Source organism: Aythya marila, assembly GCF_965140915.1.
Source record: "Aythya marila genome assembly, chromosome: 4".
NCBI classification, from domain to species: domain Eukaryota; kingdom Metazoa; phylum Chordata; class Aves; order Anseriformes; family Anatidae; genus Aythya; species Aythya marila.
The window spans coordinates 70,929,611-70,955,686 of NC_139045.1; the positions used below are offsets into that span (position 1 = coordinate 70,929,611).

Here is a 26,076-nt window from a genome sequence, read left to right on the forward strand (position 1 = left end):
CAGCACTAATTCCTACTTGCAGCTATTCCTTTTGCCCGATTTTGGATTTATTTCTTTATGGCGTCCTGACAAGACCACGCCTCCGATGGTGATTTATGAAGCTTCAACGTGGCTCATTTCCCAACTGCTGTACAAATAAAGGCAAACTGATCGAACGTTACCAACAAAAGGAACATCTTTGTTAGCCCAGTCTTGTCTGCAACAAATCTCCCGAAGTGGGTTGGTCTTTTGTACCACACAACCAGGACACATCAAAGCAAGCACAACGCGGAGACCTCCCAGATTTTTGAGGATTGCTACTTCCCTCTTGTCTCACTAACTACAAGTTCCTTTCACTACAGTTTTAAATATATTTTTTTAATCTATTACATCCTCTTCCCCCAGCTTTCACATCTGCATATGCTAACCTACCAATTCCTGGAGCGCACACTCAGCCAAACATAAAACCTTCAGCGTGCCAGACGGACCGTACGGTGTCGTTAATGGAGAGAACGCATTTAGGAAGCAACTCTGTAAGCTACTTTTTCTTCTCTCGTTGTGTTTTCACAGTCTTAGGGTAACCTGGCACCACACAGCACAGATGATTAAGAGAGCGGCTGGTTCCCCTGGAAAAAGCATTGCAATGCCAGCTGCATCTGACTGAGAAATCACCTCCAAAAGGAAGTGCAGCATATAAACCCCAGGAAATCGTCAAAGTTTGACTATTGAGTACTAGTCTTGCATTATTTCTGATAATTGCCAAAATCACGAAGTCAAAGACATTTGAAGAAAGACTTGGAAATAGCGTGCGTTCAAACCGAGCCTGCGGAAAGCAGTCTGAAATAGCAGGAGGGGTTCCCAGTGCTGTTTGTCGTGGTTCTTTGGCACTTCTTACTAATTGAGCTTCATCTGCCACTAGAGAGAACCAGGACAGAAAACAGAAAAAAGGAAATCTGCAGAAAAAAAATAAAATTTAATTGAATTCTGATCCAGAGCAGTAAGGCACTTTGTGTGTGCACCATCCCAGTTACAGATTCTTATTTTATTTAAATATTTGCAAAGGATTAAAGTGGCCTTCTAGACATTCTTCCATCTTTTCAATCGTGATCTTCTCTCCTCTAGGAACTCACATCTACTGCCAACTCTTAGGGGCTGTTCACTCCAAAAGTGCCCCTGCTTCTCTGTTTTGTACAATTACAAAAGCAGCAAGAGCACCAAACATTATGAGAGCCCCCTCGCAGGAGGCTGAGGGCAGGTAGCTCACATCCTCAGAACGAACTGTACAGCAACAGGACTTGTTGTGAGGAGCAAGGAAGAAGAAAACTGTAAGACACGCGAGGTCTAGCTGCAGAGAACTAACTGCGTGTCCTACGAAGAGAAACCGCGTCTTCTGAGCACAGGAAGCCAGACGCTGCTTCTCTTTCTATTTTCTGCACACACGAATGTCAAGAAAATTCAAACTCTTCCTGTCTCAGAAGAAAGTGCAGTCGAGGCTCTGGTCAACGTGCTCACCCTACGGATTAGCGGTAATTGCTGCCTCAGCTGCCCTTCTTCCACTACAGAGCATGAAGAATCACAGCGTAAACCAACCCCACTTACATGCCAAAATCTGCAGGTTTCTCCATCCCTACACACAGCTGAGGCCCTGCCGTATTCTCTCCCCTATCCGTTTTGTCCCCAGGAGCAGCCACCTACTTTGTTCTTCTCAGCAGCCACCAGTTAAGGTCTGGATTGTACTGTCAGGGGCTTTCCTGGAGAAATAACTCTGACTTACTACAGTACTGATCAGAAATACCAGCCTGCACCTACATTTTAAAGACAGCTCAGAACTGAAAGCAAAGCTTGGCTCACCCAGCCCCAGCCAGAGCAGACTTTCCAAGGGCTCTATTTAAGGTCTCCTCGCTATCAGGTAGCCTGGTGGCATGCTTGCTGACCCAATTCATCACTGTTTTCTGCTAAATGGATTCTGCAGGGACCAAGAACCAGCTCTTTGGCACACAACGTTCACTGAAGGACGAGCATTTTGGTATCTTTCCTCAGAATGTGACATTTACAAGCACCTCACTTGGTGTCCTCTCGTTCCCCTAAAGCACCTGGCTGGCTGCTGCTCCACCAGCACACAGCAGCGCTTCTCACCACAGAAGAAGCAAGCAGCAACAGAAAAGGAAGCTAGTGCCTCAAAAAGGACATCCTCAAATCGCTCAGAAGACCCACCACCTCTTCAGAATCATTTCATGCATACCCATTTTTCAAATATGCAAAACCTCTCGTTGGATTTACCCCAAGTATAAAACCGCCAGGTTCTCCTTTATTTCATGGCTCCATAGCTACGAGGACAGCTCATCACCACCACACAATCACAACGACCTCTTTGTTTTACTTCGAGGCAATAGGAACACTTGGATGAATGAGTTATATTAAGCTCTTTAGAGAGCTGAACACCCCATCTCCATGTAGAAAACATGGCACAGGTGGTGTTGGCAGCAGGACTGTGAACACCTCTTAGGGATACTCCTCGGCGAGTGGTCTGTAACACTGCAGGCTGCAGTCTGAAATTAACAGCCTTTTGTTACTACGTTTGCTCCTTCCCATCTCGCCATTTGTAGAACTGCATCCAAGTAATTACTTCCTGTGATGACACACTTTTGAGAAATGCTGAGCAGGTGGTAAAGCTGGAGAGAGACACAAGGAAGGCTTTGGTGAAGAGATCTGCAGAATGAAACCGGAGAACTGCAGGTCTAATGCATTTGTTGAGCTTCGGTGCAATTTGCAGTGCATTTGACACAGTTTTAAGGGTCTGAAGCAGAACGGAGTCAATCGAGATATCCCACAGAGGCTCTTTCACAATCCCCAGCTAACGTCTCCCACTGTCTGATGTAATCCCTTTAGTGCAGCTCCACTGGAAGCAGGAGCTCCTCAGCTGGTTAAGTCAGCCCTGGCACTTAGCTGCTAGCTCAGGGGTACCACGGGGAATGGCAGAAGGTTGAAACCAGTCAGAAAACGCACCCATACGGTAGTGAGCAAACTCCAAAGAATTTTAACATTTCAGTCTGATTTAAAACAAATGTGTAAGCAAGAAAGTCTGATTTCTGAAGGGCAGATAATAGCTCTCGGCTATTTAGCAGACATCAAAGCCATGGCTGTTGGCCGCGTGACAAAATTCCCTCAGTAACACAGCCACAAAACACCACGTCTATAATATTTCTTGGTAATGTCATTTATTAAGTATCCTTTTTGATATAAAACTTTAAGCAAAAATATTTTGAAAACTCTGTTTTAATAACTTGCACAGGACTATTTTGTACAGTCACTGTCACAGCTGCTCAGGCTGCCATTTAAGGATTAAAAACCTTTACAAATGTCTCATTTCTCGCTGTGCCAGGATCTGTTCCGTACAAAGAGGCTGCAAGGGCAGACGTTGGAAGATGGGTGGAGAACCCAGGAAAGTTCTGAGTTCCTGTCTTTGGCTAATAAAGAAATCGACTGTATCAGAACCACGTGGCAACTGGCACCGCTCACCCAGATGGAATTCTGCCCCACACATTCAGACAGCATAAACAGATTCTACTTTGATTTCTGCCTGCCAAGGCTGTTGCGTAGCCTGTCTGAACCCCAGCCAGTCTATTTCATCTTATTCTTTTCCATGTAAGCCAATAATCCCATTTTTAACACTGACGAACAGTAAATAAACGTTTCTTTGGGCCAAGGGACAGCTCCTGTAGGTGCGAACATTTCCATTAAATAGATGAGGTCCATCAGGTAGCCAGATTAACACATCTGTTGGCACAGGGAAGACAACTGGAAACACAGTGCGTGTGCTCGTGACAGATGCTGTAGGCACATCCATATTCACCTTACAGTGAATACTTTAAGCAGAATTCTTAAATTACAGACAAAACACTATGTAAGCGGTTGCTTGAGGTCAAACAAACCAGTCCCTCCTTTAACAACTTTTCCGAGCACCAGGCACGCAGAAGGCGATCTCAGTTCATCGTAAGCACCTACAACAAAATTCAGAAAGTCAAATTAGATGTTTCCAAAGGTTTCTCAAAAGGTCAGTGCTGAAAAGAAAGCAGTTTATTTTACATGCTCATCTGGTTCAGATGAGTTTACATACTCATCTGGGTCAGCCTCCCTAGTTTCAGAAAGGCATTGCCACCTACTGTTCAGACTGAATTTGTATTTCTGAGAGCAGAGCTCCAAATAACTCTTCCTGCCTCTCCCTACAACAATTTTCTCTTCCCAGTCTTTGTGTATAAGCAGAGAACTAGGCTGCACATTTCTAAATTCTTCCTATTCAGCAGGAAAAGATAATACACTCCCAATTCCAAGAGAACAGATTTGACCTTCCAGTGAACACATTTTGCTGATTAAATAAATTGCTTAAAAAACAAAATGCATCAGTGAAGCAAAACCAAAAAGAAACCCTTTTCATTTGCTGCCTTTCTCCCGTGGAGCCTTTTTTCTTTGTTAGAGTGAATCCTTTTGATAAGGATTTTAAATCCTTCTGACAAGATACGAAGAGAACTTTTCACTGGAGAGACATTCCCTGAATTCCTTTGATTTTGTGGTTACTCACTGTAGCGAAATATTGTCACAGAAATTTGGAAGCTCTCCAGATGACACGTCTGGCCAATGCTTGCTGCATTTTGCTTTCACTGTTTGTTTTTTTTTTGTTTCGTTTTGTTTTTAAAGCAACCAGGCTGGTTTTCATTCATTCTAAATATCAGCAAGCTGCAATTTTTTTTTTTTAGGAAAGCACGTTGGAAAAGTGGTTAAAAAAATAAATGTTTAACTTTTGGTAAATTTGGGTCATCTTTATTCTACTATGAACTAACTTTTTCTTATACAGAGGATGCAGGGGGAGGTGCAGTGCCATAGCAGCGTATGGTGTGTGCTTGCTGCCTGGATCTCAGCTACAGCTGTACAAGTAAACCGCTGCTCCTAAATGTGTGTCAACTGAGAAAAGGGGGGGAAAAAAAGGTTCTTTGTTAGGTCAAAGACGTAACTGTCCCGTTCGCTCACGTGACGTTCACAGAGAGTTATTCTCTGAGCAAACAGCCAGAAGGATCTCACTTCCGATGCAGATGTGCTATCGCACCAAATCCTGGTCAGCAATCTGCTGGGTCACAACTGTGCTCTCGTGGCACTTCCTGCTCTGTGAGCAGTGCCCCGTGGTCGCAGCCCTTCCTTTTTCTGTCTTATTGATTGAGGCTGTAAGTGGGCACAGTATCTATTTAAATATACACTGGAGTTATCAGCTGCATTAAAGCAAATTAGATCCAGACTGCTGTAATCCACATTACGACTTGGTTTCCATCTTGGGGAAATCAATAAATCCCTGCACTTGCAAGCAGTGCGGCTTTCCTGCAAATTCGCCGTGCCCTTCTATTAGCATGCACTTCGGTCTTTATTTGTGATATTATCCGTAAATGTAATCATGTTTCACCTGACAAAACCTTTATCTTAATTCTAAATCAACATGAGCTACAATGTACATCCTGAGAAAGCAACTGTGCAAAAATCTTCCTCTTCTGCTCCATTTTTCTCCAAATTTACACTTTTCCTTTCTGATTTTCGGATGATTTCTAAGTCACTGGTAAGCAATACTGTTGTAAAACCCAAAGTTACCCTCCCAGACAAGGTGCAAAACAGCATTAAGAGAAAGGAATTAAGTGACAAAAGTTTCTGCCCCTGACATCTGTGCCAGGAAGCTTAAGACACTAGTTGAAGAGACTGCGTTGACAGCTTTTCCCATTTGTATTAGGTTACAAAATGGGGGCACAGGAGCATCCAAGAAGGAGCATCCAACAGGCAAGTGACAAAAAAACAAGAGCAAAAAGGTCGTGTAATTAATATCCAAATTGTGAGATAAAACAGTTCAGTGAGAGACCTAAAACATAACTTCTTTGGATGGGACTCCTAAATACAGATGGCTAGTGCCATTTAAATACCCTAAAGGATCCATGCAGATACATGGTCTGCTGGACAAGGCAGAGAACCCAAGAGATTTGCACAACTTCCAGTGCAGCAAATAGGGGCCAGAAAAGGCCACCATATTCTTGGTTATCTGAAATGGCACCAGAAACCTACCATCAGCCAAATGAATCTGAGCCTTTGTCTGCGTTTGGGGGGGACCCTAAAGATAGTAAAGTTCTACAAAGCAGAAGAAATCCAAAATCAAATTAACAACCAGGAAGACTGTTCTCACAATAAAATGGCAATTTTAGAGCAGAAGAGCTGAAAACATGGGAGTTATAACAGAGACAGGAAAACCAAGCAGAGATGACAACTTTAATGGTCTAAGCAGAGACAGAAAAAGGCAGATTTAATAGTCTGTTTTAAGGCTTTGCTATAACAAACCGTAACAGTTTTAAGGTTTGTTATAAAAAAAGGCTATCTAATTCTTAAAGACAGGAATCACAGACCCCACAGATTACATGTGGGAGCTGACTTCATTTAAACTGACAGAATTTTATTAAACATGTCTGGAACATTTTCCTAGGCAAGGACTTAATTAAAATGTTAGCCTCTGGCCTTTTTTTCTAACACAATTATACATTACTCAAAATAGTGGAAATTTATGATGAAAACAAAGCATATGTGAAATTCTGCAGCGATATAGTTCAAACTAAACCATTTACCCATCATTGTTGCTTCCTTCAGGAATTTGTAACTGGTTTCGAACGTCATCTGTTGCAGAGGGGAGGAGCTGGACTGGATTCCAAAGCGATTCAGTGGTTTATAAACTCCTTCAAAACACATGTAGTCTGCCACAAGTGAAAGGTGCCGAGGGTCTACCACAATACCTAAGAACACAGGGAAGAGCAATCGTCAGAGCACTCAAGTGCTAAGGTATTTTTTTCTAAAAAGAAATCTGATCTAAATTAATCCCCTGGATCTAATCAACATGGAGAACATCTCTTTTAACATCCCTCTGGTGGCTGCAAATCTTTGTATGTAGCTGGAGTAGCTGCTCCCCTCAAATATCCAAGCTGGGCGCTCCTCATTTTAATATAAAACAAGTACTTTTCTGTGTAAGATGCTAGGCATCCACAAAAAAAATGGACAAACAAAAACATTCAATCTAAAAAGAAACAGTACTTATTTTTAAGTAACACTATGGTGTCAAGAGAGATGGGAGATCATTAACAGTTCTGTCAACATTTACCTACCAGTTCTTGAACAACTTGAAGGTTGGACCATTCTGGGCTGCCAGCCGAAAAATTTGTTGGATGAAACTGGTTGCTAAAACTCCCACTGCATTCATCTTCCCTCTTTTCAAGAGTTTAATTCATAGCGTGACTTAGCTCACTTAAGGCAAATTCAACCTGCCAAGCTTTAACAAGTCAGGCAGCCTCCCTGAACTGGGACTCTCAATAATGCAGAGGGACAAACCTTCAGACAATGCAGTATCAATGCAGTTTCTATCGTTTTAGAAACTACTATAAGCTTAACTATAGAAGGAGCCTAGACGCTTATCGTTAAAAAGCTAGAATGAGGCAAGATTAATTCTATTCTCAGGGTCACTGTGCAGGTCTAACATAGTTCAGGTTCCTCAGATGTTAATTATTAATTCCTCTGGACTTTCCAGCTTGCACATTAATGGAATAGAAAAAAAAATCTGTGATGCATGGATAAATTCAACCTTGTCTAGTGAATTTTCTACAGATTAAACAGAACTTGACTAACGACTTCTTCACGGAAGGCACTATAATCATCAGAATGATGAAATAACGAAGAGCCATAACTGTGAGCAATGTGGCAATTATAATAAAGACCATCTTCAAAGATACAAACAAATCCTACCATATACAGCAAACACATCTTTTATTTCCTTTATAAGGACCCTCAGGGCAGACTCAATACCGTAATGCTTAGCCATGGCATGAATATCATTGGAATAAAGCCTGTTCAGGTCCAAAATCTGGAAGACAAAAAAAACAAAACACAGATATAAATTAGCACAGTAACTACTCTATTTTTTTCCAAATAGCTTAAGCTAAGCTAAGCAAGCTAGCATAGCTTTTTTCCCTCTACCTTTCATTAGCTTAAACACCACCAAAAGTTGCACAACAAGACAGTAGCTCAGAGCCAAATAGGGACAAAAACGACACTGGAGATTTATTTTTAAGCAAGTGGTCATTGTGGTTTTTACCCGAATCAGAATCAAAATTCAGCACAGAAAAAACTGACCTGAGTTTAGAAAACAAACAAACCAACTAACCATTCCTAGCAGCAGGAGGACATGTTAAAGTCTTCCAAGAAATGTAGTGCCCAGTCTGTCTCAGCCAACCAGAACTTTTAACAAAAGCAGTAGAAAATACGTAGCATAAAACAATCCTCTATTTGTAGAGTTATGGGCTAGATGGCATAACAGAACTATTCATCTCCAAGTACTGCAATTCATTTAGATGGAAGAACTCCCTCAAGTAACATTTATAGAGACAGTTACAAGCACAGTGTGGAATTATCTGTCATTAGATACTGGGCTGCTGCACAAAAAAACAATTTGCAATTTACCCTTGAGAAAAGGCTTCACTGAACTCTGAACGCAGCTGGGGGAAAAAGGAGAAGGAAGGAAGCCTAAGAGCTGAAAAGGCTTCACATCAACCCTGCTAACACCTATCATCCACCCCCTCTCTGTAGAGCACAGGAGATCACTCCAGTTCAGGATTATAAATAGACTACATACATCAGAGTATCTGAACAGCTCCGCAAGATTTATCCCCTCAGTATGCAGAATGAGTTCTTTCTCTCCTTGCTTATTGGTACTTTCATTCAACAAGCACCGGGTGATGCCCTTCACTTCATGGATGACCGTGTTCCGTGCCAGAGAGAGAAGCAAAGAGGAGAGATCGAAGTACACCTTCATCAGTGGAAGCGTCAACGAAACCTAAAAAGAGAAAAAAACAGAAGCAGTGGTTTTTTGTAAAAATACTTGAGCATTAGGTTCAGGAACCTACTTCTTTCTAGGCAAAAAGCAGTCAAATAGGATTATTTTAATTGTGTGCTTTGGGAACATAAACGTCTGACTGGAATTATAGTCATAAATATATTTACTTATAAACAATCACGTCAGTTGTCTTTTTAAAAAGTTTCATTGGGGTTTTGAAAGTCAGCTGTAAATAACTGCGTCAAGAAGAATATTTGTGCTGAGGCACACACTTCCACTCTGCTGTACTAATAGGGGACTGCTGATGAGACAAAACAGCAGCACTCCACTAAGAGAACCCTGTTACAAGAGCTACGGGCAGCCGCTGTGCAGCCACACACAGCTGCTTCCAGGCAACACCATCTTACCTCACACCAAAGTTCATTTTCAGTGTCAAACGTGTAATCCTGTATTGACGGGTGACTGTTCAGGACAGCATTTATTCGCATTTCCGCTGACTTGAGTAAAAGATTTCTCTCTTTTTTAGTCTGAGACATAAAGGAAAGATGTTGAGGATCATTGCCATCTGCTCCATTCTCATCTCCTTCATCTGCACCTTGAGCCCTCTCCTCTTCTTTATCTGATTCAGCCTCTTCATCTTCTGGATTCTCAGCAACATTTTCTTCTGCATTTTCTTCTTCACTCTCATAATCAACCTAAAAGAACAATTTGTAATTACGTAGGCCAGAGAACATACAGAAACACACACACTATGAAGCAGTTTTATTCATGAATATTCTTGACAGATGAGTTGCAAGTACCTTGCCTATGACACAATGAAAATGTAATCCTGTTCCAAAGAGAATACAGCAGGATTCGGTTCAGTCTCTATTTCTCTTGCTGTTATTTCTCAATGCAACTACGGATGCTATAGCTTATTGCAACCATGGCAGAATTGTTATTATTATTGATTTTTTTAAGCCCCATAATCTAGCTCTGATGACTGGAATCCCTCAGGATTTTACTCTTGCTAAAACTGCAGCTGACCATCCTTTGTACAGTAATTACGAAATGGTAAGCATGGAATGAACATGCACAGCCAGAATATTTGTAACAACTGCACTGTAGTTTTAAACACAACTGAAAAAATGTGAAAATAGCAAGACGAAGTTAAGTGGAACTACAGCACAGACAATCTGATTGCCAGACACATCTATCCAATCGCTGAAGAAGGAGGCTTTGGATAAAATCTGAAATATCTTTTTATCTCTAACTTGCACAGTTCTGTATTACTCTTAACTACAGCAACCAGGCTCAGCCATAATAAGCACATCATCGGAAGTCTCAGCCCACATTTCCTGCTACAGATTTCTCCCCCCATCCAAATTAAAACTGATCGGCACAGACTAGAGACCTCCTTATGCCTTTTACTGTATTATTACTGGCTTTCTTGCTGGCGTTCTGCTTCAATAGAAGTTTTCCTTCCCAAACTCAGACCAGGACAGTGGAAGCAGAATTCAAGTGCAGTGCTGAGCACCTATGAAATCATTACCTCTTCTTCCTGGTTCTTCCTCCGTTTTGCTTCTGTAGCATCACCATCCCCTTCATCAGCTTCTGCATCAACGATCTTCTCTTCCTCTTCGGGAGCTTCCTGACTACTTTGTGCCTAGAAATCCATAACAGATGTGACAATCAGGCTGACTCTGCTGTAAAGCATGAACTATATCCAAGGGCTTTAGATTTGTAATCTAACAATCCCTTGTCCATCTTTGAGACAGACATCCCCTGTTCTACCTTTAAGAACAAACTAATTTCTATAATAACACTACTGTAAAAAACAAACAAAAAACTCAAATTAGTGATAGCTTTAACATTAAACAAGATCTTCTACAAGATATATAAGCTACTGCTCTGCTTATATGACAATCTACATTGGGAGAACGGTGGCAGAAGGAACACACAAAAGCTTTTGCAACGAATAAAGGATCTTCCCTTAAAGGTTTTGATAAACAGTGCTGTGAAAGGATCTTGATCCGAAGGCAGAGAGCACGAAGTTTTTTCTCAGTGGAACTAAAATAACATCATATGCTGAGAATGTGTAAGTAAATTAGGATTTTATAGGAGACAATTATTTCCTTGTTAATTTGATGAAAATACAAAGAGAATTTATACATAAAGAAACTGATTAAGAAGTAATTTAGTATTAACACAATTAGTATTCACATCAAAACAAGCAATGTTTTCACAAATTCCAGTTCTCAAAAATAGGTAAGGAAAGTGAGGGACATTTCAGGTAATGCTTTTCTGTACCTTGTCTCCGTCACCATCTAAATCCTTCCGAGTTGCTTTCCGTGTGCTGACTTCAGTAAAAGATGCCATCTTCGCATTCTTCCGTTTAATTGTTTCCAGGACAATTTTAAAGAATCTGAAAGAAGAAGCAACCCAAGAGGTCCAAGTTCAGCAACACTGCAGTCAAGTTTGAGCTATCAAACAGAATGTATTTTAAGAAGCCGGTCAATTCATGACATGACTTATTCCTTGGTGGATACAAAAATGTATCTAGGGTAAGGCAATTAATTTTTCTTCTTGTCCCTTTCCCATTTCCTTAGAAATAAAAGTTTGGCATCACCTCTCTTACAACAATAGATGTAGTGATGCATCCAAAGGTTATAAGCTCATCTAGACATAAAATCAGCACACCATATTGACCTTCAGAAGAGAGAGGTTGCTTTTGCACATTTAAAATTATTTTTTGAAACCAACAAGCACATGCAAAAGTGTTATATAAAGTAACTCAGCTTGAATGAAGAACAAATCAGTGAAGTTTTTTGTTCCTTGTTTTACTTTATTCTTTAAAAAAAAAAACAAACAAAAACCCCACAAGTTGTATTTATTCTCTACGAGAGCAAGGGATACTTAAAGCATTCAAACATTTTTGCTGCTAATAAACACGTAAGCATCCAAGGATGAGGAATGCAACATTGCTTATACAGGCTCTTCTCTTGAGTATATCACAGACACAAGAAAGATGTGCCTCAACAGAATTCTGCACTGTAGCCAAGCCACAGATACACAGTTTCACTCGAGACAAAAATCCACCATGAAGATGCTTCTGCAAGCAAGTCTTCAGGACACTGCTGCTCTGAGAGCCGTAACAGCAATAATAAACAAGTGATGACCCCTAGAGCCCACAGAAGGGCAAAAAGAAAAACAAACATGAGAGCATCTGAAAGCAAACTAACCTTGTTTCCATGAAGTGCAAGATGTCCCTGGGCTTCACACATTTCTCCTCTCGGTAATACTCATGGGGCAAGAAGTAGAATTTGATTTTGTAGAGGCGATGCCTGTCCTGCTTGCTCTTCACACGCAGGGATTCCTCTAACTCAACTTTCTGTAAAACCTACAGAAGCAACAAGCAGGAACATAACTCCTTTGGTGAAGGCACTTTATTTACTTCCTGCAACTTCAGTGCCTTTGATGAGACCAGAATTAGACAAGACTAGCTGGAAAACTGTTCTGTGGGCTTTGTGGCAGCTCCTGGGGAAGATGACCACCTTACTGCAATCCTTCTGGCTTAAACTGCTCCCAACAATTAATTTAGACAATGGGAGAACAGGCTCACCTCCTGTCCCACTTCTGCACAAGAGGCCACACTTCTTAGGGGGCCAACAGCTTCATTTTATTGAAGCATGATACTTGCCCTTCGAACATGACAGTAGTTCAGTGGAGCTGACTTAACTCTATCCTTGCTGCACCCCGACTTGAAATAAGACAGAAGAGGACAGTGCATGCAGGCATGAGTCCAAGAAAAAGCCAAACAAGGCTATAGCAGGAAATACAAATCCTCCCCTGCATTATACTATTGCTATGTCTAAACTATTGCACTTGCTTTACACTCTATAGTCTGCAGCCTGTGATGATGTCTACAGATTCAATTGAATTTAAGTCTCATATGGCCACGGTAAGTCCAGCTCCTTTCAATGTCTCATGTCCAGTAGGCAAGAAGTGAAAAGAAAGGACCCACCTTGTCTCACACCCACAGGCGGGCCTGTAAAAACTGCTGCAAAGCCAGACAAACCCATAAGCTCAAAGCAGAAACTGCGTTTTGCAGATTCCCTAAGGATACACTGAATAGGTGGCTCACCTCAGCTAAGCTCACTCTTGTGAGCTGTTTCTTAAGCTGCTTCACCTTCTTGTGAGCTTTCTTGGTATTAAGCACAGGAACGCTCATGGTTGGTGTTTTAATATTTGCACTGGCTACCATCAGTATTTCCCGCAACCTTTAAATAAAGAATGATCTTTCAAATGAAGCTGTAAAAGCACTCTGCAATCAAATAAACATCTACTTCACTTAATAAGACAGCATGCAGCTGCATGCTTATTAAATAAACCAGCATGCAGCAACTGCCAGTCCCACCAAAACCATACGTATCAGGAGTTGCGGTTACCATTGCACCACTCCTTTCCATTTCCCTGGTTCCTGACCAGGCACAGCTTCACCCACTCCATTAGATTATCGCTCCAATTACGGGAAAAAAAACAGAGATGGTAATAAGTTGTTCCCAGAACAGAAGAACTAATGAAGCCTGTTTCCTACAGATGCATAATGTATGCTCCTCGTGCCTTCTCCCTCTCCCCTGCTGCACTAAAGTGACACAACCGTCTGCCACCTCATCCCTCACACACATTTACACAGCCACGGCCAGCACCCATGCGATTCAGAACAAGATGATGACTGGCTGGTAAACATGCGTGTGCTTGCAAAGTGCCTGTCAGTACATGGAAGAGCCAGGAGAAACCTTGCTGCTATAAAAACAGGTCTCCTTCTGTCAAGGTGATGATAATCCTGCAAGACTTTGTAGTCATTTGCAGTGAATTTTTTTGTGTGAAAACCAAACAGGCTTAAAAGATACTAGGGGGAAGAAAAGATGAGCAGAGGGCAAACCCACAAACCACGGCTTCTTTAGGCTTTTACTGTGCCAAATAAAAAATAGAAACAAAATAAGTCATTTGTTATGCACCCAGTAAGAGATCTCCATAGATCTCTTGTGTCTGGAAAGTGAGCCAAAACACCCATAAAATTGTACGACATGAAGATATTTCTAAACAGGTACAATTGACATTTAAACTAAACGATCATTTGCTCTCAAGATCACATACACCTGCCAGTATGGTAAAAAAAAAAAAAATATTGAAGTGCCAAAAATAGCTAAGGACTCATTGAGAACACAGGGTTCTCACCTTGGAATACCCAAAGTCACATTCATTTCACCTCTGCCAGCAAAATGGAAGGTGTTCAGAGTCATCTGTGTGGAAGGTTCCCCAATACTCTGAGCTGCAAGAAGACCCACAGCTTCTCCTGGGTCACAAAGAGATCGTTGCCACTTTAAATACAACAAATCCTTTAATCTGAAAGGCAATAAATAAGCAGATGTTTAGCTCAACATAAAAAAACTCAGTGCAGACTGAAACTTTCCAAGTTCAATGAAGTTACCTCTTTCAGCCATTCTCTATTGGTAGGCTCTGGACAAATACACTTCAGGAAATGTAAAACTGTATTTGATCCTAATTTGATCTGACAGCTCATTGACACAGAGCTGCGAGCTTAGAACAAACTGTCTTTTACTGCTAATTCCCACGTTGTCAAAAGAGAATTATTTACACTCATTTCCTCATCTCAACTGTCTTGCTGACTGCAAGATGTGGCAAGAGCATATTTTCATTTTTAACCATTGCATATGGAAAGACCCTTGTGCTGCTTTTATTCTGTAGTCTTTGCCGAAGTTCTTACCAGCACAGAAAACTCAGATTTGGAACAAACAGACCACCTGGGCTTCTCCACTAGGCAGTATGCACGCTTGGCTTTCAAGAACCATTCTGAAACCCACAAATTTGCTTCACAGAGGTCACAACAAAAACCATGATTTGATAAAGACTTTTCATCTTTAGCAAACCCAGTCCAAAAATACTTTTTGGGGGGGCTCAGCACAGAGAAGTAAGCATAGAGAAGTTACTACCTATCAGAAGAAAGTGCTGGTTGCATGCAACTTCCGCTGTTCTCACATTCCCATTTCTTGATATAATCTCTGACTCCATTTTCGAATGTTTCTGAAACAGATGCAAAATGTGTATCTGGACGCCAAACTGCAAGGCTTGGGTCAGGACACTTATTGGTCTTCTTTTGATACTTTCTTCGCTTCTTCTCATCTAGTTCATACCACATCTTCAGTAACTGGAAATAAAAGAGAATTTTTAAGCTGGCTGGTTCAGCCACAGTAAGACCAAAGTAAAATATCACCACTTCCACCAGCAATCTAGCAATAGAGGAGGAAAAGATCACCTGCAGAACACTTAAGGGTGTATGGAACACACAGTAGAGCACAACTCAGCTACAATATAGCATTGCCCATTTTTGGTACTTACAATTTTAACCCCAAATGTCTTCAAGATTCTCTATACACTTGAAATCAAGTATCTACCCATAGTAACTACATAGAAACCAGTGAAATACAACTAAGAATGCTTTTAACTTGGAAGTGAAATCCCTTGACTTACTTTAATCTTCACTTCTAGCTGACTAGCACCTCACCTGTCCAAAGCTAGCATGACAGAAGAGCTTTTCTTGGTTTCAGTTGTCTACACTCAACCTCATGAATCCAGAAGAAATCTTAAATACAGCTTGCATCTTATACACGCTCATCTTTCTTTTTTCTAGTCTTCAGTTGGCTAGTCTTTCAGGTAACACTTCATATGTTGCATTTAATAGAGGAAAAAGTTAATGCTGACTTCAAAAAAGAAATACAGAAAATGCTTTTAAAAGCTTTTACAAGCTTTGCTGTTAATGAAGGAGAAGCTCTCTTGTGACATGGTTATCTGTCCACTGAGGTTTATAATATACTGAGACAGAGATAAATATACATCCTTTCCTACCTACTGCTGAAAGAAAAAAAGCAAACAAATGAATCCCCATGCCAAATTGTTCTGGGTGCTATCAGATGCACCAATAGCAACATAAATTCAGCATAGCTGAGTAAATATACTAGTCACACTGCATAACATTTGTAGACACGTAACTTCTGTTAGTTTATCCCAATACCTTCAATTTGGAGTTTTATGCAAACTGTCCACATCACAACAGGGCAAGTTCATAGTGAAAGCAAGGCTGTGAATGCCTGTGGCCATATATTCATTCTTTGATAAAAGCCATATATATTAGTGCTGTGATGTATAAGAATACATAAGCTTACTTTTTGAAACAGTAGGCAGGGCTGGCTTAAGAGCTCTATTCTGTGTAAAACACGCAAAAATACCTCTATGGGCTGTTTTCTAAAACCAGTTTTACCTCAATTTTTGGCCTCTGTCCTAGCTCTATGGCCCACAGACTTTAAACAGTAATAAATGAATCTCAGTTTCATTACTCGCACAGCTGACATACGATCCCTTCAAAAGATAACTTGTTTGATCTGGATAGGCTGCACCGATGGGCTGAGGCCAACTGTATGAAGTTCAACAAGGCCAAGTGCCAGGTCCTGCACCTGGGACGCAATAACCCCAAGCAGAGCTACAGGCTGGGAGATGAGTGGTTGGAGAGCTGCCTAGAAGAGAAGGACCTGGGAGTGATGGTGGATAGTCGGCTGAATATGAGCCAGCAGTGTGCTCAGGTGGCCAAGAAGGCCAACGGCATCCTGGCTTGTATCAGGAACGGTGTGACCAGCAGGGCTAGGGAGGTGATCGTTCCCCTGTACTCGGCTCTGGTGAGGCCGCACCTCGAGTACTGTGTTCAGTTTTGGGCCCCTCGCTACAAGAAGGACATGGAGGTGCTTGAGCGGGTGCAGAGAAGGGCGACGAAGCTGGTGAGGGGCCTGGAGAACAAGTCCTACGAGGAGCGGCTGAGGGAGCTGGGCTTGTTCAGCCTGGAGAAGAGGAGGCTCAGGGGTGACCTTATCGCTCTTTTTAGGTACCTCAAGGGAGGCTGTAGCGAGGTGGGGGTTGGCCTGTTCTCCCACGTGCCTGGTGACAGGACGAGGGGGAATGGGCTTAAGTTGAGCCAGGGGAGGTTTAGGTTGGATGTTAGGAAGAACTTCTTCACTGAAAGGGTTGTGAGGCATTGGAACAGGCTGCCCAGGGAAGTGGTGGAGTCACCATCCCTGGAAGTCTTCAAAAGACGTTTAGATGTAGAGCTTAGGGATATGGTTTAGTGGGGACTGCTAGCGTTAGGTCAGAGGTTGGACTCAATGATCTTGAGGTCTCTTCCAACCTAGAAATTCTGTGATTCTGTGATTTTAAGTAGCCCTTGAAACACATCGGAACAACAGAAGTCACTGAATTCTGCAACTTCATTAAAAAATATAAAAGGGCTAGGTCAATTCAACTGCTTCCATATTACCTGTAAAGTAGCAGGATCTCTTCCATTTTTGCTTTCTCCTGCTGGCATCTGTGCTTTCACACTTGCCATTTTCTTCTGGGAAAACATCAGAAAACCTCCTTCTCTTTGCACAGAGCCCTGGTGCCTGGCTTGCCACTTTCTTATGGCTTTGAACTGCTGGTTGGCTTGGTGGGACTCCATCCTTGCTAAAGCTTCATCCAAATGGTTTGCTTTCTGGATCACCTACAAGACAGTTACCTGGATGATTACTTTCCTCTCTATACTCATGGTAGCTGCATAGGCAGAGCAAACTGAATAGGTATTTATTGCAATTGAAAAGGCTCAGCTGCTGCAGTAAAACAATTTTCAAATCCATCTATTTTTATGTGACTAGCGCCACTCTTCTCTAAGCAGCAACTGAAATGATACTGGTGAAAGGAAGTTATCAAACTTGAGAGGCTGAACAGTAACATCACCTGCATTGATGAGAATCCAACTGCAGAGTTCAAATAGAAAAGAAAACAGGAAGAGCACTTGATGCTCTAATGAATTTCAAACTGCTTAAATTATTCTACAAACTTAATAATCATTTCCATATTTCAAAAACAATGGCAAATAAAAATGTAGCATAGTCTGAAAGTGACATGCAAACACCTCTGCCACTAGATCACTAACGGACATGCCAAAAATTAACCACACATTTCAGTCTTCCCCTTCACATCACACAGATAGTTAAGATTTAGGTGCTCTACCTCATAGTTTTCAGCAATGAAAGGAAACTGCTCAGGCTGTAAGAACTGAGTTTTAGGGATATCAAGGCCGTCTTCTCCATAGAGAAACTGTACAACGCTGCCATCGCTATCACGTACAGTCAGGTCATACTGAACCACCAGTCCTTCCAGATGTTTTATGATACACCTATCTCAAAGAAAATTAAAAAAACGTTGAGGTTGCACAGTAACAAGGATGATAACTCTAACATGAAAAATCTGTTTTCAGTAAAATCTTAATTGCACTTAAGGACTTATCAGGAATTCTGCAAGCAAAAAAAACTTAGACATGTCATACAAACTAAACAGGTGATGATATTGCAATGTTTTCTGCATGTTGCTCCATCCAACTTCCTTGGACTGAAAAAACTTAAAATGAAACAGCAAGTTACTTGCTATTTCTGTTGTCACACAAACAGCTGTGTACAAGAAGGAAACTCTTTTAGAACCCCTCACTACCCTCCGAAACAACACATTATTTCCACCTTCTTCTATACACTGCAGGTGTGGCCTGAATAAAGATGAGGCCCAGAATGTGGCCTAAAAAAAATGAGTTGCAAGGAATATGTGCATCTTTCCTTGTCCCCGGATATTTGGAGAATTTCAAACAGCAAACTCTTTTTGTGAATATTAAGTACGCTATGAAGTTAATCTAAGCTACCTAAGCACTTCCTCCAGCCTACCATACTTCAGGAAAAAATATAATTTAAAGGCTGGAAGTCTTTAATAAGCCTCTTACCTTTGTAGGTACCCAGAACGGCTGGTTTTGACAGCTGTATCCACAAGACCTTCCCTGCCAGCCATGCAGTGAAAGAAGAATTCCTAAACATAAGCACAATCCCATCAGCATTCTGTTGACAAGTACACAAAGACTGGTAATTCATATTCTTTCTGAAAAGCTGCATTTGAAAGCAGGGTAAACATAGGTGATTTATCTATCATGGCAAAAAACTCTGTGTTAAAATAGTAAGATCTAAATAAATTTCAGTATAAGCAGAATGAGTATTAAGCTTACAGATGGTTTGATTCCAGTGAGAAATCTGCCAGTCACAAATCCTCCTGAGCTAGGGGAGAAATCGTAAGGTTGGAAACACGGCAGAGACTTGCCAGATGCCATCAGCGGGGGCCTTCGACCTTCCAGCTCAATCTGGCCCAGCAAACAAGAGATCTGCATGTGGACAGGAAAAGCACAGGCAAGAAAAGATAAAAGGAAACATCACTTTTCCATCCAACTTTTTGCTCACGTAAGTGCAACGTTTTTTCTTGAAAAACTTAATAAAGCAATTACATGTTCACTAAATGTTATGTTCATTAAGTGTTCTTGCTGCTGATGGACAGTAACAACACGTGGATCTCATCTGGTCTTTTTAAACAAAGTTATTCCACCCCTTGACTCACCCTCAACACTTCTATTCACATTCTGTATGAATATTTTAATATAAGTAGATGTGAAACTAAAATATTTTAAATAATTAGTTCTCTTCGTTACCCTTACTACCTCCCAGCATTTCACTAAAAACAGAACAAAATAAAAAACAAAATGAAGCAAAAAAAACCTCTTGACCTTTGGTACTTTAGATAGCCTTTTTATACAGCATGTTTGGTGTTTTGTCTGCATTGCAGAAGGCAAAATGAAATAGCATTGTTGCCATTTCCACTAAATTCAAAGTAAGATTGCATTGTTCCTATAGCAGTGGAAGAAGGAAACTGATGAGTCAGTCTCCAGCAAGAGCCAGGGAAAGTTCTTTCTCCTGCAGGAGGTTTGTTTGTATTATCTGCAGCATTCCTTCCAACAAGAAGGCCTGCAGTTTCTATGAATCCTTAATGCACTAAGAACTGCTGGAAGAAAAAAAGGGTAAAATTATCTGCTGAGGTCTTTATCATATTCTTCCCAAACTTTTCCATGCAAAAACTTGCATTCCCAAAGCCCACAATAAAAATCTTGCATGGCAATTAGAGAGTCATAGGAGACCTACTCAATAACTTGCACTCTTGGACAAATTACATCAATATACGTAGCTGCTCAGTAATTATAACTGTCATTACCTGTACTGTATTTACAGTGGACCCTTTGGCTCCTGACTGTACCATCAATTGCAAATTGTTCTCCGGAAAGCTTCTGTGCAGACCAAGGGGCATACAAACCTAAAGAGTTAGAATAGTGGTGAGGGGAACAGAACAAAACTATTAGTAATAAAACAATGAACCAAAGCAATTCCTGTCAAAGGCTTTAAGAAGTAAAACCAGGACAAATCACAGGCATTCCTATTTATAATCTTAAAAGCATCTTGAATATTAAGCCATCTTATTCAGAGAGGATGAGGTTGAGGTACTGGCAAGGCAGTATGTGAAGCCAAAGCTGGGGACAGATGGAAAGCTCCAGCCTCCAGAGCAGTCAGGCACCCCTCATCAACATGGAATTAACTTTCCAAACAAGATTAGTATATACAGATGCCTCGATGCCAACCTTGTTAACTTCATTGTTGTAATTGTTTACTTCCTCCTTGAATTTCAGATCAACCATGTTAAAATCCCTCTGGTCTTTGCAGAGATGGGCATCCTGCCATTTCCCTTGGACCTCCTCACATGACGTTGTTTCTGGCAAATTAAGAGCAGCTCTAACAGCCTGAAAATAAAACACGGGGTTTTTTAGGTGCCAAGCAGACATGATTACATAGGGCAGATTTTCTAATTTTTTTTTTTTTAATTATTATGAAAAAAAAGCTCTGCAAAATAACTTACTTCAATACCATGCTGGTTTGATTTTTCAATGATTTTTTGTCTTTTCTGGTCTGCTTCAGGTTTAACTAAGATATCTTCAATCCCTGTTAAAGAAGACAGACAGACCACATCATGATCCAAACAGAGAAACAATTGTGAACGTATTTACCACATCCTTCAGAAGTCACCAAAAATGGTCACTAAAAGGGATAAAACACATGATGGATGAGGACAGACTGAAGGAGACACATTTGTCTGGCTTTTAAAGATAGACGGAAATAAAAATTTCTTCAAGAGGGAAAAAAAATAAATAAATCACAGTATCCAAGATCAAATGCTGGCCAAGAGAGATTGTAGAACTGCCATCCCCGAAGATAGTCACTTGACTGGACACAGCCCTGCACAAGCTCACCTGGCAGGACTTGCTTTGAGCAGAGAGCTGCATTACATCACTTCCACAGGTCCCTCCCAGAGTAAATTATTCCAAGACTCTACACGTTCAGCATTTCTGTGGGGACCAGTGGGACTCTTTCATACTGAGGTTTATAACGCAAAGGAGCTTAACGGTCCCATTACATGTCCCTTCACTGTCCAGTCCTTGCTCTCTTCTTCCCATTATAAACTTGTCTCTTCTTCCTTGACTCCTTCTGAACCTCATTCATCTCATCTCTGACTCATTTTGTGCAGTGCTAAATCATCTCATCTTCACCAAACACTAGGCTCCTGCTCCAGTCCCACTTCCCTTTTACTGATGTTTTAAAAATCTAATGATCCCAGGCTCTTTGCTCATTATCTCTGTCAAGTGAGCTTTTGTGCCCTTACTTTCAAGATATATTTTCTGTATCTTATAGGCAATTAATCATCTTACTTCAACAGATCTCCCACTTTTCTCTGGTTCACAGAAGACTGTTGCTTCCTCGCAGCTGTCAAAGCTTACTACTGCTCTACATAACTCCAAGTGATTATGTTGTGCCTTCACAAGTGAATTTAAACTCTCCTGATGCTACATACCATAAATTTTTCATTAGCATAAGAACATCTTGCAAAGCTCTACACGGTCATTTGAAATATTTTAACTACTGCAAGAAGAGGGAGCAGAGTAAGGGTCAATTTTTTTATTGACTGCCAAGTGCATTCTTGTATGAGTTTGCAAAACTGTAATGAAAGTCAAATATTTACCAAAAGTTTTACAGTAGAATGAGGTATGCTAGACTTGACTAATAACCCCTCAGAGTCCTCCCTTCTCACTTATCAGTTGTTATGGTTTCTGTGCAATCATTCTTCTCAGAGAAGTAAAAAAAACATGGAGCTTCATAGGAAGTTTTGTCAACATGAAATTTAAACACGAGACATTTACACTCTTCACACTTCAATCAGGCAGGACAGATGAGAGAATTTAATAGACATCTTTACGATTATACTTTCTCCTTATGCTTAAAAGGCTAGCTATGTAAAAAACAGGAGTGAGGGGGAAAAAAGTTGGCAAACAGCGATCCCAGTCAAGGACACTGTCTTGTAGAAGTTTATTTACAGAACTCTTGGCATGTATTCTACCCAACACTGTCTGTTTTATACCTCGTGAGATGCTGCAGTGCCCTGGTGAATTAGTCCTTGTGTTACTCACCCATTGTAAATCCCCTGTAGAGCTGCAGATAAGCAGTGAAGAGGCGTCCCAGACACGTTAGCACTTTCCCACTCGTTTCACCCCCGTAGATTTCATAGCAACAGTGGACCAGGCCATAGGCAGAGCTGCCAAAGTGAGCTTTGTCCAACACGCCACAAAGTAATTCCCCATTTCTAATAATAACCTGAAAAAGAAAACACAATGCTTCAGGAAAAAATTTTGATCCCAATACAACCTTTTCAGGTTTTTCTGAGTAAATAAGACACATGAAAAGAAGGCTTTAAGTAAAAAGCTTTAAAAGCCCACATATTGGTGAACAGTTAAACATATTCACCAATATTACCTGTTTACCTGTACTTAGATGGAATCTGCATCAGGCAGGATTAGAAGAGAGTTTTTCTTTACATTCAACCCTACCTTGTGATTACCACCTTCTGTCAGTATCTTTCAACGCCTGTTTTTAATTTCATCATCATTCTGTTTCCCTTCCCATTCCTCTACACATATTTAGATTAAAAGGCATCCCAGCCCAGCCTCCAGAGGTGCAGCACCAGCATACCTGCGATTCACACATTGAATCAAGGTTTAGACATCTGTTTGCAGGTCCCTTTATCCAGGCTTTTCCACCAATCTTAGCTTTTCCAGTCAAATTCAGTGGCACGTGATTTTCTGGAATGATGTTTATTAGCAATGTAGAAACAACCTACAAAGAAGCAGAAAGAATGGCAAGAACTATTTATTTCCCATATTCCTTTCTCACTGTACAGAATTTGGCAAAGAGAAGGAAACCAACAATCTATACATGTATTTTCACTGACAACAAACATTTTAAAAAAAAAAAAATCAAAAGTGTGATGTTTACAAGAAAGGAATATGCTTTTGCTCTTTCAGATGCTAGAGTTGCAATGAGACACAATTGCTCTGAAACAAATGGCACCAGAGCTTTTTTTAATTTCCTTGTTAATGGGAAAAATAACTGTCCATTCACTTGGGCTTCTCAGATACTACATCAATATAATGACAATCTCAACCAAAAATTCAAATACCACAGTATTTACCTAAAACCTTTAAGTTCAGAGGTTTAAAAACAGCGACTGGCGTAACTTTACTCTTCCACTCTCAGCAAGCTCTGCTTACTGTGATTGACAAATTCCTTCTCTGCTCTGATGCTTGCAGCATTATGTTTCTATCTGCAAGACTGATAAGAGCAACAAGTAAAAGTACTATGCTAATTCTGTCATTTTAAATGAAAAGACTCTTATAGCCTTAGTGAGAATATACAATCAAGATCCGTATGGTTCAGATATGGTTTTGCTTAAACAACGGGATGCAGCTTTTCATCAGCCCCCAGCAGCACTCATTTTAACAGTAGTGTTCTGCTTACTTTGGAGCCACCAGTGTTCTTTAACCCAATAAATTATAAGCTACCTGCTTTCCCGTCCATAGTCGCTGTGGTTTCATAATGGCAGGAGGAAATACTTTAATTCTTCCTTTTTTGTCTGTCAGGCCCCGGTAAACAAGCTCCATGTATTGCTCTCTCGTGAAGAAGCAGCCCCGGGTTGTCATGCTGACTCCAGAGATCATGTGGTCCTGGATCAGTCCTGGAAGTGGTTTGCCATCCTAAAGAAATTTGGAAGAAAAAAGGTTTGGTGGGGGTCAAGTGCTAGCAGCTCCCCAGATTAATCCATCTGGATAAAAGCATCAAAGCCCCTTTTGAAGAACGCTTCATCACAGTACAGCTCTCTTATAAATCTCTCCCACAATTAAAATGGACAAGATTATTTAGATGTGATGTGCCCTCTCTAAAAGAGAGAGAACACATCAGTTTGGGGAAATGAGAAGCAAGTAATAATGCCTGAACAACAAAAATCTGCTGAGCACAGCTGGCAAAAAATGAGAACAGGAAACAAAATGGGAAATAATTAAAAAAATAAATAAATAAATAAAAGAACAATTTTAATCTTATTTATCCATAGAAAAAAACAAAACCAAAACAATTTAAACAATGTGATTTCCTGGAGGAAGTTTATTTGACAGCTTTATTTACCTTTGGAACTAGATACTGTTCATCAGTGAAGGCTAAAGTGTAGGCCTCTGCTCTACCCAGCTCGCTTTGTGGAAAATGGGCATTCATTTCGTCGCCGTCAAAATCAGCATTGTAAGCCTTGCAGTTGGCGTAGTGAAGCCTCAGCACTTTTTCTCCAGGCAGGATTCTGGCCCGGTGAGCTTGGATGGAGGGTCTGTGAAGAGTGGGCTGGCGGTTCAGTAGAAGCACATCTCCTGTTTTAATGTGACGACAAACCTGCAAGAGAATTTCAGTTGATGTCTATAAAACATTTCCATGCGTGCCTCTTGAAAAGAATGGATCTTAAAGCACACACGCATTCAAAGCAGTTTCTTTCTGGTATTAACATTCCGTGCAAAAGGTTTAAGAGAATCAATCAAGACTACTTACTCCCGAAGCTCTCTGCTCTCTACCAAACCACAGCCTAAGCCTGCTCTGTGCTCCATTAACACCCACAAACCACAGCCATCAAACCAAGGTAGCAGCGTGCAAGCCACACCCTGCTAGGCTCTCCTCTCCCCTGGCAATACGGGCATCAAAGACTGAAAAAGGGAAAATCTGTTATTTGTAAGTGAGAAAATAAACTGAATTTGCCCAAAGCCAAATTGATAATTCCTGTCACCATAAAGCCAGTGATGGACAGCTCGGAGAAAGGTAATATGACCGGATAGCTGGAGAAGAGGCCAAGGAGCTCTGAGTTCTAACTTCATGTTTGAATAAAGCACAGGGTGGAGGTCACATAACAAATCCTCATCTAGAACACAGCCTCTCAAAATAGTCTCACTTTAATAGATCCATCAAAGTGATCATCAACAGCTCAAGATAATCTGTTTGTACAGTCTACTCAGTGCTTATTGAATATATGAAGATTTCAGCAGGCATGCTGCGATTTCCAGGAGTTAGGAGCAAACAGAGATTAAACATGCTGTGCTTAACATTACACAATGCATTCGCAGCCTGGTTTGTGGGAGTCTTCCGCATCTATTTCATCAGTGAGCTCAATTTTCACATCTGTTTTGCAGGTCATCATCCCAGTAAAAAAGCCAAGGTGAAATTTTGAAGTTCTTACTGAGCAGGACTGACAACCCTAAAGCCACAGAACCCTGCATCTGTGACGGATGCAGCTTTGCAGTCTGGTGCAGTAATCACCCAAGGAATTAATGACTTCCACTAAAGCTCTCACAAATCACACCAACACTTTGTGAGCCTCAAGCACCACCTTGTATTCAAGAAGACCGGGTGGCATCCTCGCTGATCCCACTGCAACAGTCTGGGGCCTCAGAACAGCATGTAACTTAAGGGGGAGATCATTTGTTCCTTGCAAGTAAGGAAACTTTAGATTGACTTTATGTAATGCTTTAACCAGAAATCCCCACAAAGTTCAGAATTGGAGCCAAAACTTAAATGCCTGAGCCCTGATGTTTGGAGGCCCTCCAGAAGCCTGTTTTCCTTCACTGTGTATTTACCACATGCAGGATTCTGCGTAGCCCTGGAGGATTATTCTCAGCCCAAAAAATATACACTAAAAGAGGGACTCTTTACAGAAACTCAGGTAAGAGAAGAAAAAAGTGAGTACTGAGCTGTCCAACAATTTACTGCTCCATTTAATGATCGTCCTACATGCATTTGAGTCAGAACTGACCAAAAGCAGCTCTTTTTACTCTGTCTTGGATATCA

General features: G+C 41.0%; 1 protein-coding gene across 1 annotated transcript in view; it reads right to left on the reverse strand.

Moving 5' to 3' along the window:
* Positions 1-2,288: 2,288 nt before the first annotated feature.
* Positions 2,289-26,076, reverse strand: part of POLR1A (RNA polymerase I subunit A) — a 32,610-nt gene continuing 8,822 nt past the window's right edge. The window contains exons 12-33 of the mRNA XM_082758951.1: positions 24,382-24,636; positions 23,763-23,954; positions 22,894-23,037; positions 22,335-22,518; positions 20,732-20,814; positions 20,457-20,615; positions 20,036-20,134; positions 19,005-19,157; positions 18,729-18,811; positions 17,972-18,137; positions 17,241-17,462; positions 14,872-15,086; positions 14,096-14,263; positions 12,999-13,134; positions 12,097-12,254; positions 11,165-11,279; positions 10,407-10,520; positions 9,283-9,570; positions 8,675-8,875; positions 7,789-7,906; positions 6,624-6,788; positions 2,289-3,980 (exon numbers count right to left, since the gene is read on the reverse strand). Coding sequence (XP_082615077.1) covers positions 3,880-3,980; positions 6,624-6,788; positions 7,789-7,906; positions 8,675-8,875; positions 9,283-9,570; positions 10,407-10,520; positions 11,165-11,279; positions 12,097-12,254; positions 12,999-13,134; positions 14,096-14,263; positions 14,872-15,086; positions 17,241-17,462; positions 17,972-18,137; positions 18,729-18,811; positions 19,005-19,157; positions 20,036-20,134; positions 20,457-20,615; positions 20,732-20,814; positions 22,335-22,518; positions 22,894-23,037; positions 23,763-23,954; positions 24,382-24,636 — 3,519 coding nt within the window. The 3' untranslated portion in view covers positions 2,289-3,879. The remainder of the gene's footprint in view (positions 3,981-6,623; positions 6,789-7,788; positions 7,907-8,674; positions 8,876-9,282; positions 9,571-10,406; positions 10,521-11,164; positions 11,280-12,096; positions 12,255-12,998; positions 13,135-14,095; positions 14,264-14,871; positions 15,087-17,240; positions 17,463-17,971; positions 18,138-18,728; positions 18,812-19,004; positions 19,158-20,035; positions 20,135-20,456; positions 20,616-20,731; positions 20,815-22,334; positions 22,519-22,893; positions 23,038-23,762; positions 23,955-24,381; positions 24,637-26,076) is intronic.